This window comes from Aplidium turbinatum, chromosome 1 (assembly GCF_918807975.1).
Source record: "Aplidium turbinatum chromosome 1, kaAplTurb1.1, whole genome shotgun sequence".
Taxonomy (NCBI): Eukaryota; Metazoa; Chordata; class Ascidiacea; order Aplousobranchia; family Polyclinidae; genus Aplidium; species Aplidium turbinatum.
In genome coordinates, this window is record NC_137472.1 from 34,857,056 (window position 1) to 34,875,477 (window position 18,422).

General features: G+C 36.8%; 2 protein-coding genes across 2 annotated transcripts in view; both read left to right on the forward strand.

Annotated features, from left to right (window-relative positions):
* Positions 1–13,329: 13,329 nt before the first annotated feature.
* Positions 13,330–15,944, forward strand: LOC145776325 (histone H3.3A). The gene has a single exon (XM_082587728.1). The coding sequence runs from the start codon at positions 13,434–13,436 to the stop codon at positions 13,842–13,844; it is 411 nt and encodes a 136-aa protein (XP_082443854.1). The 5' UTR covers positions 13,330–13,433; the 3' UTR covers positions 13,845–15,944.
* Positions 15,945–16,079: 135 nt separating this feature from the next.
* Positions 16,080–18,422, forward strand: part of LOC145776222 (uncharacterized) — a 30,249-nt gene continuing 27,906 nt past the window's right edge. Inside the window, exons 1-3 of the mRNA XM_082587627.1 lie at positions 16,080–16,228; positions 16,691–16,831; positions 17,428–17,564. Of these exons, the coding sequence (XP_082443753.1) occupies positions 16,201–16,228; positions 16,691–16,831; positions 17,428–17,564 (306 nt within the window). The 5' untranslated portion in view covers positions 16,080–16,200. The remainder of the gene's footprint in view (positions 16,229–16,690; positions 16,832–17,427; positions 17,565–18,422) is intronic.

Consider the following 18,422-nt stretch of genomic DNA (forward strand, 5'->3'; position numbering starts at 1 on the left):
GTGCCGCACTTAAACTAAGTTCTTCTGCGTTCTTAAGGAGTTGTTGTGCGGCAGGCACAAAGGGGCGTCTTGATTTCAAGCGCTGCTTTATAGGTGGTGGTCTCTTGAGTGTTGCATGGAGGAGATGGTCGGGGTCCAAAGCGCGGCGAGCGAGAGAAATCGTGGCTCCTTTACGGCGTAGCTCAGCGGGTTGGATGCCTGCTAGGATGGGTAGGCAGTCCGTTGGAGTGGGACGCAGGCATCCAGTCACAGTAATTTGGTAAGTCATTTATATAGAGTAAGAAAAGAAGGGGTCCCAATGTCGATCCTTGGGGCACACCGCAGGTAACCTGTCTTGAGTTTGAAGAGATTCCATTGACGACCGTGCGCTGTAGACGATTGCTGATATAGCTTTTTAACAATTGTAATGGAAGGCCCCGAAAACCGTATGTTTGCAGTTTCTGTATGAGAATAGTGTGATCAACTGTGTCGAAGGCTTTAGCTAAATCAAGAAATACAGAGCAAGTTGTATCTTTATTATCTAGGTTAGTTAAGATGTTATCACAAACGTTTGACACAGCTAACGAAGTGGAATATTGTGGTCTAAATCCATACTGATGTGGTGTGATCAGGTCTTTTTTTGTTAGATAATTGTACATTTGTTCATACAGGCATTTTTCGAATATTTTGGTGAAGGGGGACAATAGTGATATGGGCCTATAGTTGGAACAATTTTTCCTGGAGCCACTTTTGAAGATTGGGGTAACTTGAGCGACCTTTAGTACATCAGGATATACACCTTTATCGATACACTCATTGAATAAGTTGGTGAGGAAAGGGGCGATTATTGGTGAGGATAGTTTGACAAATCTCATAGGTATTCCATCATGTCCTGTACTTTTAGAGACAGAAAGATTATTAAGATGTTTTAATACTTCTTCTTGATTGACAGGTTTTAGGAAAAAGGAGAATGGGACACTTTGCAATTTCAATAATGAGCCAGGAGACGGTAGAGGGATTTTAGATGCCATAGAAAGACCAATTTCTGTGAAATAATCATTAAAACAGTTACTTATTTGTGCAGGGTCAGATATTTTTTCATTGTCAGTGCTAATTATTTCTTCTGGTATGTGAGCTGTGTGCTTATGTTTGTACTTGATGATGTCATTTATGGTTTTCCATATTTTTCCAGTGTTGTGCTTGCTTTGCGTAATAAGAAAACTGTAATGCATTTGTTTTGCTTGCTCTTTGGTATGAGTAAGTACATTTCTGTACTTTTTGTATGTTGCTTGTGCAGAAGTGTTTGTTGGGTCTTTTATTTTTAAGTGATATAGTCTGTTTTTAGTTTTGATGGAGTTCAAAATTCCTTTTGTTAGCCATGGTTTGGTCTTGAGTTTTCTTTCTCTTCGAGACAACAATCGTAAAGGTGCATGCTTGTTTAAAGTGTCATTAAAAGTGTCGATGAAATGATTAAATTTGCTATGAACTGAATCATTCCTTTCTGTGTATTGGTTGGTCAAGCTATTTTCCAGATCACAAACGAATTCATCAGCAACAAAGTTTTTCATGTTCCTTACTTTTTGTGTATATTTTTCTTGTTTTGGTTTTACAGAGTTTATCACAACTACAATAGGAAAGTGGTCAGAAACATCGTGAATAAGAACATGGCATTGAATTTTATTTGATTGGTCGTTGCTGTATACATGATCGATTAAAGTTGAACTTGTGGAAGTTACACGGGTTGGGGATTGTACTAATTGATTGCAGCCTAAAGAGAGAAACGCATCACAGTAATTTTTTACAGCAGAATTTTTTGTCTTTGCTAACATATCAATATTAAAATCACCACAAATGTAATATTGTTTTTTGAAATTATTTAACGAATCAATGCACTCACAGAATTTGGTTTGAAACTCAATTAACTTATTTTTGGGATGCCTGTATACTACACCAACTGTGCACTGTCTATTGTTTGATAAAGTAATATCCACCCAGAGATCTTCACATTCCTGTAAGTTTAGACTTAAATTATTAATTTGATTATACTTTATTGAACTGCTTACGTATAGCCCGACACCACCTGCTTGTATTTTAGCATCAGTTTGTTTGTTATTAAAGTGGACAAAATTATAGCCTTGCAAGCTAACAAAATGCAATCGATTTTCATTCAGCCAGGTTTCTGACACAGCAATAAGGTCCGGTGCTTCTTGCATTTCGACAAGCAGTGATTCTAATTTTTCAAAGTTGCCAACTAGGCTTCTCATGTTTACATGTAAAATCGATAGCTGGTTCCTATTAATATTGTTAGTTAAAGAGAAGGAGTTTTTTGAATAAAAATTTTTACAATCCGCAGACATTGCCACAAACAAAGTATGACCAACAGATGAATACAAAACCAATAACGCAGGACACGAAAGATTACAAAATGACTTTGCAACAAAACAGATTAAAAGCAAAATCACCAACACCTGCATTTATAACTTGTAGTCAGGATAATCAAAGAATTCACTTATGTGTGACGAAATAGGACGGTGACCAACAAGCACCGAAAAAGAACAAATAACAAGTCTGGTTTAAGTGGTGTAAGAAACACTTTAGAAAATAAACAAAACACTATTATTGCGTTATGAAATATTTAATTTAGCAAGGATTTTGGAAATTGACTAAGTAATAATTTTAATTTGAAACTAAATTAAATTACGGTACTTTAGTTGATGAGAGGTAACTCAGGGCAAAATTCCGTCAAGCAGTGATATAGAATCAAATGAATTGTGTTAAAATGACCTGATTAAAATATGCAGCTTAAAAAGAGAATTAAGACTGGCGAGGATAATGGATATACTTACGTAGACGTAGCCTAAGTTAGTCGGTTTATGATATCGATCAATGTCGAATACGAAATGTAAAATACAGTACGAGAAAAAAAAATACGAGTTCGGAAGGTGAAGATTTCAAAAATATTATTATTACGTCACAAAGGATAAAACTTAGGGGAAAAATATTAGTCAGTCTTGACCTAGCTGAATCTGATTACTGTACTTCAAAATTGTGTAGAACTACAAATTAATAGAATAACAAACTAAAATTAAACAAAAAATGGAGTGGTAGCGTACAATAAACTGTCCAGATTTGATCTTTTTTTCTTCTGAAATTTGATTTGTTTCCAATAAATTAACCTCTTTGGTGTTGATGGTTGAGCTTGTGCTGAAATTGGTCTTGGTTGGGTTGAAGGTTATTAGTAACGGTTGGGTGAAAAATAATGGCTGGGTTTAGAAAATGTAAGAAAGTCAAAAATGAGTCCTTTTAACTTACTTTGTCTTCTAAACTTGAGGATTTTACTGGCAGCTGTGATTATCTTCGTTAATGCAAAAAAAAAAAACAAAAAAAAAACAAACAATGACTGCTGACTTCTTAGCTAGCCTAACTGAAGGTCTTTTCAAGTTTAATTATCTCTGCAAATTCCTGGTTGATTTTGATAGTTTTGGTGTTGATATGACTACAATCAAATTTTCTTCTTGGTTTTTCTAGAATTAGCTTTTCTCCAGGCCTTAATTATTTTTATGAGTTCATTTTTTGATTTGGGCCTGGAGAGAGAAATTTTTGCTGCTTGCTTTGAAAAGCGCGGGAACTTTCAGCCAAAAAGGTTTTTTTCAGCCTTTGGCCAAAAAGGTTGGACACCCCTGCTTTAAATCGTCTTTTGTTGGACACATATCATATTAACAGTGGCTTAATGTTAGTAGTTACCACTAACTACTTTGTACAGGACGAGTTCTAAAAAAATGTTTCTCTCTATGAAGTAAAATTCAATTTTAAAGTGATCTTGATCTTATTGTTCTTCAAGATCAAGATCACACAAAAAAAGTGATCTTAGATCAAGATCACCAAAAAAAAAGTGATCTTGAAGATCAAGATCAAGATCACGCCCATCTCTGCCGATAGCTATTGTCTGTCCCTATAGCTCAGTCTTCCAGTGCGTGACTTTATGTAGCCTACAAAAAAACTCCAAGATCAAGCGGCGCTGGTTCGACTCTTGGGATGTGCGCTTATAATTCTCCGGCAACAACACTTCAACAATCGAAAACTTCACTCATCCAATCTCGGTAACCAGCCCTGCGTCAAAAGCCTCTACAAGTATGCGAACCACCAGGATCCGAGGATAAAGATTCAAAACCAAATAAAATGCACTCGATTTGGCAATTGTGCTAGAAATCCAAAAAAAAATGTGGCAACGCTGGTAAAGAAAGATTTTGTCATATTTTGACCAAAAATGAAGAGTTTTATTTTTATTGGTGAAATGGTGATACCGCATGAGATGCAGTGATTGTGGCAATTTGGATTCTCGAAACAAGAGGTATAAGTAAATTTGGCCTTTATTCAGGCCTCCAATTCGCACGTTGTCAAGGCCTGTGTAGCACCGCTATTGGGTGTGAGGTGCCAAAGGTATTAACTAGCAAGGTACGGTAGTGTGAAAACTACCTTGCTAGGCTATCGCATCAGTGCAGCTTTACCAGTTCTTGAGATTCATTTTCTAGGCTTAATATTAACTGATGCACTGAATGAAATGTCCAGATAGCTCAGTTGGTTAGCGCGTGACTTCGTGAATGAAAAAGATCAAGCGGTGCTGGTTTGACTGTCGAGATGTGCCCTTGAGCGGATGCAACCTAATTCGTACCATGAACAATTCGTACCGTCAGTTCGTCCCTTGAAAAGATCGAGAGAAAAAAAAAAAGCGGAAGTTGCTGATTGCAGTTTCCGCAAACATTTTAAAATTTTCCGCCAACAAACAAAAACTCTTAGATCATTACCAGAGGATCATTAGGCTACCGGTACCAGAAATTTGAAAATGTTTGTGGAAACTCCGATCAACCCTAACCCTTCTAAAATGTTTGCGGAAACTCTGATCAACCCTAACTCTTTTAAAATGTTTGCGGAAACTGCAATCAGAGTCATTCCATTACGGTCCCACGAATTACCCATAAGTACCCATAAGCCCCATAAGTCGCGTCGAATTACCCATAAGTACCGTATGTACCCATAAGTCGCGTCGAATTACCCATACGCCCCATAAGTCGCGTCGAATTACCCATAAGCCCCATAAGTCGCGTCGAATTACCCATAAGCCCCGTAAGTCGCGTCGAATTACCCATAAGCCCCATAAGTCGCGTCGAATTACCCATAGGCACCATAAGTAGCATTGAATTACCTAGAAGTAACGTCGAATTACCCGTAAGCCTGTATAGTGTAGAGTGTAGTCTATAGCCGTCTAGAAGCCTAGTAGTCGGCTGCATAGCCGAGTGGTGAGGAGCACTGGCTGGGCGTTCCAAAATATAGTTCGACACCGCTCAAGAGCAGGACACTTGAAGGCATGCCTAAAGGTGGACACGAAGATTGGCTTCGTTGCCTTCCCGTCCGCTTATGTGTAATCTGCAGTTTGCTGCAGCAGATGGAGTGTTTTGTCCGATAAAACACCTTAACATTGGGCAATTTTCCCTATGAACCAGGTGACTGCAGCATAGCAATCGTTCTCGCACTCAGCTAGAGACTTAATTCTTGCTTTGAACTTGATAATTAAAGAAAAAAAAGAATAATGGCAAGGGTGGGAATCAAACCCGTGTCACCAAATTCAATAGCCTTTGCCTTAACCACTCAGCCACGCAAGCGCTCGTGAAATCTTCGCTTAATTTGTTTATATGGGTAATGTTTCGAGAACGCTCACAATATTATCAGTTTAGTTTGTTTTTATTTCTGACCATCACAACGAAAAAACAATACACGACAAACTTAGCACAGATCTATAAAAGGTAGAAGCGACAAAACGCGGACGTTATAACGTGCACGATACCAAAGCCTGCAGATTACATATACGCTGACATGAGGCGTAAGTAATTCCACGTTGCTTATGGGTAATTCGACGCGACTTATGGGGCATTTGGGTAATTCGACGCGACTTAAGGGGCTTATGGGTAATTCGACGCGACTTATGGGGCTTATGGGTAATTCGACTCGCGTCGAATTACCCATAAGTCGCGTCGAATTACCCATAAGCAACGTGGAATTACTTACGCCTTCATGTCAGCGTATATGTAATCTGCAAGTCGCTGTTGCGACTTGCGATCGTGTCACTTAAACTGATTGTCCTGCTTATTGGTATCATGCACGTTATAACGTCCGCGTTTTGTCGCTTCTACCTTTTATAGACCTCTGCTAAGTTTGTCGTATATTGTTTTTTCGTTGTGATGGTCAGAAATAAAAACAAACTAAACTGATAATATTGTGAACGTTCTCGAAACATTACCCATATAAACCAAATTAAGCGAAGATTTCACGAGCGCTTGCGTGGCTGAGTGGTGTAGCCAAAGGGTTATTGAATTTGGTGACACGGGTTTGATTCCCACCCTTGCCATTATTCTTTTTTTCTTTAATTATCAAGTTCAAAGCAAGAATTAAGTCTCTAGCTGAGTGCGAGAACGATTGCTATGCTGCAGTCACCTGGTTCATAGGTCTATAAAAGGTAGAAGCGACAAAACGCGGACGTTATAACGTGCATGATACCAAAGCAGGATAATCAGTTTAAGTGACACGATCGCAAGTCGCAACAGCGACTTGCAGATTACATATACGCTGACATGAAGGCGTAAGTAATTCCACTTTGCTTATGGGTAATTCGACGCGACTTATGGGTAATTCGACGCGAGTCAAATTACCCATAAGTTGCGTCGAATTACCCATAAGCTCCATAAGTCGCGTCGAATTACCCAAATGCCCCATAAGTCGCGTCGAATTACCCATAAGCAACGTGGAATTACTTACGCCTCATGTCAGCGTATATGTAATCTGCAGGCTTTGGTATCGTGCACGTTATAACGTCCGCGTTTTGTCGCTTCTACCTTTTATAGATCTGTGCTAAGTTTGTCGTGTATTGTTTTTTCGTTGTGATGGTCAGAAATAAAAACAAACTAAACTGATAATATTGTGAGCGTTCTCGAAACATTACCCATATAAACAAATTAAGCGAAGATTTCACGAGCGCTTGCGTGGCTGAGTGGTTAAGGCAAAGGCTATTGAATTTGGTGACACGGGTTTGATTCCCACCCTTGCCATTATTCTTTTTTTTCTTTAATTATCAAGTTCAAAGCAAGAATTAAGTCTCTAGCTGAGTGCGAGAACGATTGCTATGCTGCAGTCACCTGGTTCATAGGGAAAATTGCCCAATGTTAAGGTGTTTTATCGGACAAAACACTCCATCTGCTGCAGCAAACTGCAGATTACACATAAGCGGACGGGAAGGCAACGAAGCCAATCTTCGTGTCCACCTTTAGGCATGCCTTCAAGTGTCCTGCTCTTGAGCGGTGTCGAACTATATTTTGGAACGCCCAGCCAGTGCTCCTCACCACTCGGCTATGCAGCCGACTACTAGGCTTCTAGACGGCTATAGACTACACTCTACACTATACAGGCTTACGGGTAATTCGACGTTACTTCTAGGTAATTCAATGCTACTTATGGTGCCTATGGGTAATTCGACGCGACTTATGGGGCTTATGGGTAATTCGACGCGACTTACGGGGCTTATGGGTAATTCGACGCGACTTATGGGGCTTATAGGTAATTCGACGCGACTTATGGGGCTTATGGGTAATTCGACGCGACTTATGGTGCTTATGGGTACCTATGGGTACTTATGGGGCTTATGGGTAATTCGTGGGACCCTTCCATTATAATTCAACAAATTTTAAAGAAATTTTACACTACCACCTCTTAGATTTTCTTCATTTTTACATATTTAGTACATATTTTAGAATAATATTCATAACTGTTGGAATTTTTTTGATACCTTGTATCGTTTTCAAGTTATCGCGATTTAAAATTTGACATTTTTGCCACTAGTGGCGCCATTGTGCGTGGGAACATTTTGGGAAAATGCTCTAAAGTCACCATTTCTTGTCCAATTATGATGAACAAAGTGTCTATTCCCATGTTCTCATGGGTGAGGAATTCAATGATGCTATTAAAATATCAAAAAAACAATTGCTTGATATGAAAATCTTCATGTTAATTTTAATAAGTTCCTCAAACTTTAAGGCCCCCCACTCCCCCATGATTGCATAATTTTTTTTCTGATTCGCTCCATTTTGTAAAGTGATTGTTTAGTTACCAAGAAACGGAAAATCTTTCACTGAACTTTTCTCTAAGTGCTTTTATCACATTAACTGTTAGCATACCCAATGCAAGCTAATGATTGTATTTAAGCTATTGTGAAGTTAAGGATAACGATTATGACTTCAGAGCAGAGCCATTATGACTTCACAAAGACATAAAAATGATGTGGTTAACCTCAATTTAAAATAAACAATATCACCCCACATCATAAAAATCAATTTATTAAAATATAGAGCTTTTGCCACACAAGTTTGGCTTCTTCAGTATAATCTTATTCAAATAGAAACTATTGAAAATATTCAAATATAATTCTATTTGAATAAGATTGAAGCGATTGAAAATATTCAAATATAATTCTATTTGAATAAGATTATACTGAAGAAGCCACACATGTGTGGCAAAAGCTCTATATTTTAATAAATTGATTTTTATGATGTTGTGTGATATTGTTTATTTTAAATTGAGGTTAACCACATCATTTTTATGTCTTTGTGAAGTCATAATGGCTCTGAAGTCATAATTGTTATCCTTAACTTCACAATAGCTTAAATACAATCATTAGCTTGCATTGGGTATGCTAACAGTCAATGTGATAAAAGCACTTAGAGAAAAGTTCAGTGAAAGATTTTCAGTTTCTTGGTAACTAAACAATCACTTTACAAAATGGAGCGAATCAGAAAAAAAATTATGCAATCATGGGGGAGTGGGGGGGCCTTAAAGTTTGAGGAACTTTTTAAAATTAACATGAAGATTTTCATATCAAGCAATTGTTTTTTTGATATTTTAATAGCATAATTGAATTCCTCACCCATGAGAACATGGGAATAGACACTTTGTTCATCATAATTGGACAAAAAATGGTGACTTTAGAGCATTTTCCCAAAATGTTCCCACGCACAATGGCGCCACTAGTGGCAAAAATGTGAAATTTTAAATCGCGATAACTTGAAAACGACACAAGGTATCAAAAAAATTCCAACAGTTATATGAATATTATTCTAAAATATGTACTAAATATGTAAAAATGAAGAAAATCTAAGAGGTGGTAGTGTTCACCATTTGTTGAATTATAATGGAATGACTCATCAGCGACTTCGACAAACTGTTAGGATCATTACCGGAAATTTAAAAATGTTTGCGGAAAAACGGAAACTGTGATCAGCGACTTCGGCTTTGTTCTATTTTTTTCTCTCGATTTTTTCAGTTTGTTTGTTTGCGGAAATACCCTAACCTTAACCCTTTTAAAATGTTTGCGGAAACTGCAATCAGCGACTTTGGCAAACTCTTACGATCCTTACCGGAAGTCCGGAAGTTTAAAAATATTTGAGGAAACTGCGGAAAAACGGAAACTGCGATCAACAATGTTCTATTTTTTTTCTTGATCTTTTCAGTTGGTTTGTATGCGGATACCGCTAATCGATACTCCGATACCCTAACCCTTTTAAAATGTTTGCGGAAACTGCAATCAGTGACTTCGACTTTTTTAATTTTTTTTCTCGATTTTCAAGGTACGAACTGACGGTACGAATTGTTCATGGTACGAATTAGGTTGCACCCCCCTTGAGCAACGCATTCTAAAAACTGTTCTCCATTCAGCAACATGTAATGGATGAAATAATTTTCTGGCAACAACACTTCAACAATCATAAAACCTCAATCTATCAATCTCGGTAACCGACCCTGCATCAAAAGCCTTTACAAGTATGCGAACCTACCTGGAATAACCTATCAAAGCTTTGAATGAGCGTGAATTGCTTGGAATGCTAAACAATTATTTCTTGTTGTGCCACAGTACATGATTCTGCGTTTTTGTTTAGCTTTTTTAGTGCTTCCTTTGAGAGCTAGTAAGTTAAAACTAACCCTTGAATGGTAGGAACCAGACCTCCAGATTGAGATTTATGGGTGCAACCTAATTCGTACCATGAACAATTCATACCTTGAAAAGATCAAGAGAAAAAATTAAAAAAAGCCTAAGTCGCTGATGGCAGTTTCGGCAAACACTTTAAAAAGGTCAGGGTTAGGGTATCGACTATCGGAGTATCGGTTAGGTATCTTCTATTGGTATCCGCAAACAAACAAACTGAAAAGATCGAGAGAAAAGTAGAACATCGCTGATGATTGCAGTTTCCGTTTTTTTGTGGTTTCCTCAAACATTTTAAAATTTCCGGTAATGATCCTAAGAGTTTGCTGAAGTCACTGATCGCAGTTTCCTCAAGTATTTTAGAAGGGTTAGGGTTGAGGGGAGTTTCCGCAAACATTTTAAAAGGGATAGGGTGTAGGGTTAGGGTGTTTCCGCAAACAAACAAACTGAAAAGATTGAGAGAAAAAAATAGAACAAAGCCGAAGTCGCTGATAGCAGTTTCCGCTTTTTTGCAGTTTCCACAAACATTTTTAAATTTCCGGTAATGATCCTTTGAGTTTGCCGAATTTTTATCTTGAAACTAACCAGTTATACAAGTTAGTTTATGAACTTTGTGTATTGAATAGCTTGGACCACAATACTTGTTCAGCGCTGTTTTGTGCTAGAATACCCAAAACAGGTTTTTTAAAATAACTGCTTTTCTACTCAAGATAGGCGCAATCACTTTTCAGAAAGCTGATAAGAAATCATGCTTTCTGCATCTTTTGACACAAAAACTGTATCTGTAACTCCAGCAGTTTTTGAGATATGAAGATTTGGTATTTTGGGGGAGGGCGCAGAACTTCCGGGGGAGAAGGCCACCCCTAAATCAATTTGAAATTCAAAAATGTTTTGCAGAAGTTATTTTTTCTGACAACCTCACCATTTAAAAGGGTGTCCTTAGCAAAATTCAAATCATTTTTATTTTTGCAAATTAAGCCACACTACCTCACACCCCCGAGACTTTTGCATGTGATGGTCAAGCTCATGATTTCACAGCTGCATTTACTGTTGAAGAAGTTGGGTTACATATTTGAAACTTGAACTGTTTATAGCTTAGGCAAAGAAGATTTTTTCCTGAAAGTTTCAACTTCCTGAATGACTGTCCACAGGGTCAAATATTAACCACAAGATGGCACATTTTGAGCTTTTTTGCTCGGACTTCATCTTTGCACCCTCCAAACTTCAATATTTTCACGTTTGTTTGGCATCAGTCTCATGGGGGTTAATTACCAACTAGTATAGAATAATGATATGCAAAATAAAATTAGTTTGCGTTCTTCTGGTGACTATATACTAGGGTCTGCTACTATTCGGTGAGTCCGATTCGGTGAGTCCAATTCGGTGAGTCTGATTCGGTGAGTTCCTAACCTCTAACCCCTAACCCTAACTCCTAACCCCTAACCCTAAAACGGCAATGATAATTAGGCCACGGTACCCGATAATTAAAAAAAAAAATTGAAAAAATCCCCCGTTAAGGGATCGGACTCACCGAATCGGACTCACCGAATCGGACTCACCGAATCGGACTCACCGAATCGGGCCATTCCGTATATACTAGGTTACCTCGTGATGTTAAAGATGATAACTAGCTTTTGTATTTCCGACGTTTCGTCAGTCAGCACGACTGACTTTATCAAGGTGGCTAAAACAGGTTAACACAACCTGTTCAGCAACGATGGCACAACACAAAAACATACTGATAAAATGAGTAAAGTAAAGCAGCAAGAATCAGAATTAAAACACGCAACGATACCTAGAGGTTAAACTAAATGCAGTGAATGCCTAAAACCAGTAGGCTACTTTCCAACAGCGTAAATTTATCTATCTATTGGGCCACTGTCAAGAAACGTTGAAAAAACATCAGACAAGACAGAAAACAATGGGATTAGCAATAACAATGGTAGAGAAGACGCACTGAGAATGGAAAAGGTGAAGCTAAAGTTAAAGTAATTTTTTGTACACAGAGGGGAAATTCTGACCATCTTTTTGGTTAAGAGCATGTTGTGCCTTCTGGTTTATGTACCATTTTTCTGTGAACAATCTTTTTGTATAATCCTTTTCAGTTTTAAGAATGGTGGCGTTGGTCCAAGTAATTTTATGGTCTGAATTTATAGAGTGTTTGCAAAGAGCGGAATGCTCTGGACGTTGAAATTTAATAGCTCTTTGGTGCTCGTTGATTCTAGATTTAAGATCACGTTTTGTCTGTCCAATGTAGATTAAATCACAGTCATGACACGGAACTTGGTAGATCAATCCAGAAACTTCACCTTCTTTCATGGGGTCTTTAGCGGAGGGAAGGTATTTACCTATTGTCAGATAGGGTTTCATCGCAACCTTGATTACTATGTCATAGAGGATATGCAAAATGGTAGTTCTGGGACTATTGGTTTGGGAGATAGCAGACATCAAAAATCGATATAATTTTTTCAAATGTAAAAAATTTCAATTGTTGAAAGGTTCTATATTTAAAACTACTTTGAAATTCGCATTATTTGATGGTAGATATGAAAACTAGTGCTGCTTCTTGATCAGAATACCAAATTTCAGATTTGTAAATGCTTTATATACATGAAAAGTTGTGAAGACCCAAACATGGAGGAAAATTTAAATGCGAACGCATTTTGAGGGACCTTGGTGACTTTGAAGGGCTGTAATTTCTAAACGTCTTGAGATAATGAGCTGAAATTTTTTTTGCGCTCATTACACATCAATATGAAACTATAGTGTGAATTTCAAGAAAATCTAAAAGGGTCGAGCTTGTACTTTTCCAAAGACCTGTTGAGTTGACATGGAATGACCGTGATAGCAGTTTCTGCAAACATTTTAAAAGGGTTAGGGTTAGAAAAAAATCGAGAAAAAAAATTAAAAAAAGCTGAAGTCGCTGATCGGAGTTTCTGCTAACAAACAACCTGAAAAGATCGAGAGAAAAAAATAGAACAAAGCCTATCAGTCGCTGATCGCAGTTTCTATTTTTCCGCAGTTTCTGCAAACATTTTAAAATTTCCGGTAATGATCCTAAGAGTTTGCCGAAGTTGCTGATAGCAGTTTCCGCAAACATTTTAAAAGAGTTAGGGTTGAGATCGGAGTTTCCGCAAACACTTTAAAATTTCCAGTAATGATCCTGGGGGTTTTTGTTTGTTTGCCGAAACTGCTATCAGCGACTTCGGCTTTGTGCTATTTTTTTCTTTCGATCTTTTCAGAGGGAAAATCTAAAATGTTTGTGGAAACTGCGATCAGCGACTTCGGCTTTTTTTATTTTTTCTCTCGATCTTTTCAGGGTACGTACTAGGTTGCATCTGTAAAATATAAATATAATCGTTCTTTTGCAGTTGCATATTTTTATCTGTCATTTGTTATCATCAGTTAACACTCTTCATTATAATTATTTACAATGGCTCGTACCAAGCAAACTGCAAGAAAATCTACTGGAGGAAAGGCTCCTCGGAAGCAGCTTGCTACTAAAGCAGCAAGAAAGAGTGCTCCATCTACCGGAGGTGTAAAAAAACCTCACAGATATCGACCTGGTACCGTAGCTTTGAGAGAAATTCGTCGTTACCAAAAGTCCACAGAATTGCTTATCCGAAAATTGCCATTTCAACGTCTTGTGCGAGAAATTGCTCAAGATTTCAAGACAGATCTTCGATTTCAAAGTGCTGCAATTGGTGCGCTTCAAGAAGCAAGTGAAGCTTATTTAGTTGGCTTGTTTGAAGACACCAACTTGTGTGCAATTCATGCAAAAAGAGTGACCATCATGCCTAAAGATATTCAACTTGCAAGGAGAATTCGTGGTGAACGAGCATAAAAATATTTTAGTCCGAAAATCAAAATGGCCACATGTACAGTCAAGAAACTTGTGTATTTTGTACATAGTCTCTTATTTCTAAAAAAAAACAGTGGACCTAAACGTAGACAATATAAGTCTTTTAACATGAAGGTTTTTATTGAAATTTTTACTTTGTCCTACTTGTTTAAACTTCATAAGTCAACTTTGTGATACATGTATGAAACCAGTTTTGTGGATCAATATCAATATATATGTTTAATTGTTTATTGTTTAGGTTTACTTACACATCCATTAATGTAATTTTGCAGCTGGCAATATTGTATTTCATAAAATTTCAAATCATTCTACACTTTAAAATATCTGGATGTTAGTAACTGCCGCTTTGAGGTCAACAAGTGATGAATGTTGTAGTTTTTGTTAGTCATGTATGGGTACAGTACATAAAAGTACCAAAACTGTATCAAGAAATTTTAATAAAATGCCGCTTTCCAGGTAATTCCATCCCTATAATAATTTTCAATGTGTGAAGTCCGTTATGGAATTTATTGACATTTTACAGGATCAAGGCTTTCTACCATCAATCAAACTAAAACATTCATGAATTTGGTTTTGTTCTTGTATAAATTTTGCTGTTGTTTTTGTATATGAAGTGTAGTTATTTTGTGTTGTTTTGTACACAGTTATTGACATGATTGGCTGGCACGTCAGTAAATGATTTCAATTTTAAACTCTTTAATTCTGGATGCATGTATCAAATTGCAACAACTTGTAAAAAACTATCTGTTTAGATTAAAAATTTGCCTACAAAATGCATGCAGATATACTATAATCCTAATTTTCTCAATTAATTTTTTTTTATGTTTCAATTACTGGTAGTAATTTAGCATTAGATGAAATAGGCATTGGCAACCTTAACCTTCTTCATTTTTACAGTGATTTTATTTTGTAGCAATGTCTCGTCATCAAGTAGGCCTAACATACAATTATTGTAGTTTGATTCACTTTGATCTACTTCTACAAGACTTCATTGTTGTGTTCGTTTTGTTAAGTTGGCTTCACTTCAAATTCTAAAAAAATAATAAACAAATTGAACTTAAGTATTTTTGCTACCGTACCTAGATATGAAAAAATATAATGTACTTCAGCAGGCTGATTGCATACCTTTTTGAAATTAATGCATTGTATGGGCTGAGTATATATATATTATCATTTTAGCTAAATGTATAATATAAGAAATTGTAGAAAGGGAAATATCCTTGTCATGGCCATAAAAGTTTTGAATGTGATGTGTATTATTAATGGCGATGCATCATTGCATTGGCGTCACTAGTTAACTGTACTTTATCGGCAGTTGGCTACCGGTACTAAACGTTTTTTTTAGAATTTCATTAATGTTATCAGCTAGTTAATTGAAAACTTTAAATTAAAAAATGCCCAGAATTGCCTGCATTTACAGTACAGTAAGTACACATGGTAGAATGACCGGTGTAATGAAGCATGAATGGTTTAAATTACTGTGCTGTAAGTTACAACAAAAATGTGTGACTTAAATCGCAAATAATTTCTTGGAAATGTTATTTTGAAATTAAGTTTTATATCAAGAGCACACACAGTTATACCATTGCTTGTCTTAATGTTGTCATTGCTTGAACCTCGGGGCTAAGGGCCTATATATACTTTTACCAACGTATTACTGAATTATACTAAACGCTACTAAAGAACAGCCAGTCTTTGGCTTCATTTCTTCTCAAAGTGTTTGTACGAAAAGATTGTATTTTGCATGTTGGTCAAATTGAGAAGATTTTCTTTACATTGTAGCCTAATAAAAAGGATGATTTGCTGCATTTTTTTTTCACTTGTTGCTTCTCGTACAGTAATAAACAAAGCATACAACAATCTAAAATCACACAAGTAACATTCGAAGTATTTGTAAAATGTTGAACTAGAATGGAACATTTTTTTACTTGTTAGTGTTGAGTTTTGCTTTAGTGGTTTATAATGCCTTGTGGTAATGGCTAATTGTTTGCAGTTTCTTATACTGCAAATTTTGCTGAAATTCTATTTCAATATGTGTGACATTATATTCATGATGTGTCATTTCATGGTTGTAAATATTAGGTTTTCTACAAAATATGGCTTGTTAATGTACAGGACTTTCATGAACTTGAGTGTTGTTTTGGACAAGCATTATGACATGGGATTTGTGCTAAAAAAACAAACCTTTACTAGTCAATAACTTCAGTCAAGATGGATTTGATCAAAAAAAATATTAGTCACCAAAATTGCTGACTGAAGGTTGGTTAAGCAAGAAAATCATCCTGGATAATCTTGCACTATTTTTTAGTCGCTGTTTGTTGTTTCTCTTGTGGATCTCATGGATGCCCAGTCATCTCAAACCCCTGGTATGTATTCATATGAAATGTTACATTATGGCTTAAACATTTTATGCCATTATTCATGCTGTATATATTGTTGCAGTAACTAAAGTTCTGTCAGTACATATTATACACCAGTTGTATTTATATATGATAAAATGTGTGTTGCAACGTTTTCATTTCTACAGCATTCATATGGATGTGATTATATGTTTCATAAAGATCAAAGAACTTAGTTGTTTGACAAAGATTGACGGTTTTACAGGCATCTTTCATGTTAGCTGAGTTTGTACCTTAATGGGTAGACTGTAAAAACTCCAAGATTTTGTTGTTTAAACCTTTATCTGAGACTACAAGTAGTGCTGTGTTATTTTAGGTGGCCCCCGTGCTCAAAAAACTTCATTTTTGTTTTGTGTGTATGAAAATTTGATTTACGTTGAAAGTGATGTTGAATGCTCATAATAAATGTTTTCAAATGTTGTCATACAGATAATCTAGTCGAACAATTGCGCTTTCAACTGTCTACCACACGAAATCGTGTAGTTTCACTTCAGCAGGAGATATATGACATGCAAGCTGATTTTGATTACAAACAATCAAAAATGAAGGAGCGGTATTTTGAGAAAGAAAGCAAGTGAAGCTTGTGTATTTAAAATATGAAGTTGCGATATAATTATTAACAAAACTACATGTTGTGTATATATGGATTATTTTATATCAAAATTTGAATGCATTGTTTTTTGTTAAAATATTGTATTTTTTAGACGTCTTGTTTCTAATTATACTAGATCCAATTATATATGCTAACATACCATAACTATTGTGAAGAAGGGAGCGTTCCTCCTGGCTATCAACACAAGGCTGAGCACTCCGTGGTAGTACAGCGAGCAGTTGCGATTCGCTAACCATAACGGTGTAGCTTCCATGCTAGCCATTTAGATTTTAGACATCCAATCAACTTTATGTTTCTCGCCAGCCGATTGTAGCAAGAATTGACAGCGATAGACACCGTGTTTTGCCCATGAGGCTGGACTCGTCAGTATCGCACCACTAATTCATGACATTGGCATGATTTTAATAACGGCTTGTTACACACCTATTGAGATTGTTATAATGGATAGAAAAGTCGTTCCATATATGTAATATATAAACAATTTGTATTTTGAAAAAAAAATGTAACCACACCGGAATCTGTGTGTAATTTTAAAATGTATTGCACCTTACAGATGATGCACGGCAGCAAAATTTAAAGCTACTTGATGCTGGGAGACAAATAAGTGCAATGGAATCTGCTATGCGTAGTTTGAAGGAGGAAATTGAAAATGTTAAAATGATAGCTTCCGTGTCAGAAAACACAAAAGAGGTGGAATCCCTTGTACAGTATTACAAAATCACACTCATATTCATCTTGCTATCACATAATATCTTAGTTATATACTTCTTTTTTCTTCTTTTTTTGAATTGTTTATTACTTAGGCGAGGTTGAATATTTTCTTTGCTTGATTGTGCGATCATAATATTTGCATTAAATATCATCATCATAATCCATCGTCGGTTTGTTCCCCACTAGTGGGGGTGGCCGATTGTTTCCGCGCAGCAATTGTTTTAACCCCTTTTCTCCATTTCACCCTGTCCCTTGCATCTTCCTCCTTCAGTCCAACTTTTTTAAATTCATCCTTCACTTGTTGTTTCCACGTTCTTCTTGGACGACCGCGTTTCCTCTTCCCATCCACCTTTAGATCTAGTGCCTTTTTAAGAAAACTTCCTTCCTCCCTCCTTATCACATGTCCATACCATCTTACTCCATTTGCCCTTGCCAGTTGGTCTATGGTCTCTCTCATCTCTAGCATATCCAACAATTCTTCAGTCCTTTTTTCCCTTCTCGTTTTCACCCCACACATTGCTCTCACCATTGACCTTTCCGTTCTTCTCAGGATTGCCAGTTCACTCTCTCTCAATACCCATGTCTCGCTACCATATAGCATTGCAGGCCGCACACAGCTCCGATATACTTTTCCTTTCATCCTTAGTGAAAATTTTCTACCATGCAACATTTCCCCACATTCCCTGAACTTTGCCCAGCCCAATCTTGCCCTTGTTGTCACCGCTGCTTCACATCCACCACTTCCATTTATCCGATCACCCAGATAACAGAAGTCTGTCACTGTTTCGATGCCATGGCAGAACTCATCATCATGGCCTTCCACTTCATTCCTTCCTT

Bases quoted from the DNA above. Each gene is read 5' to 3' on its own strand.
- LOC145776325 (XM_082587728.1), top strand. From the start codon at position 13,434: ATGGCTCGTACCAAGCAAACTGCAAGAAAATCTACTGGAGGAAAGGCT.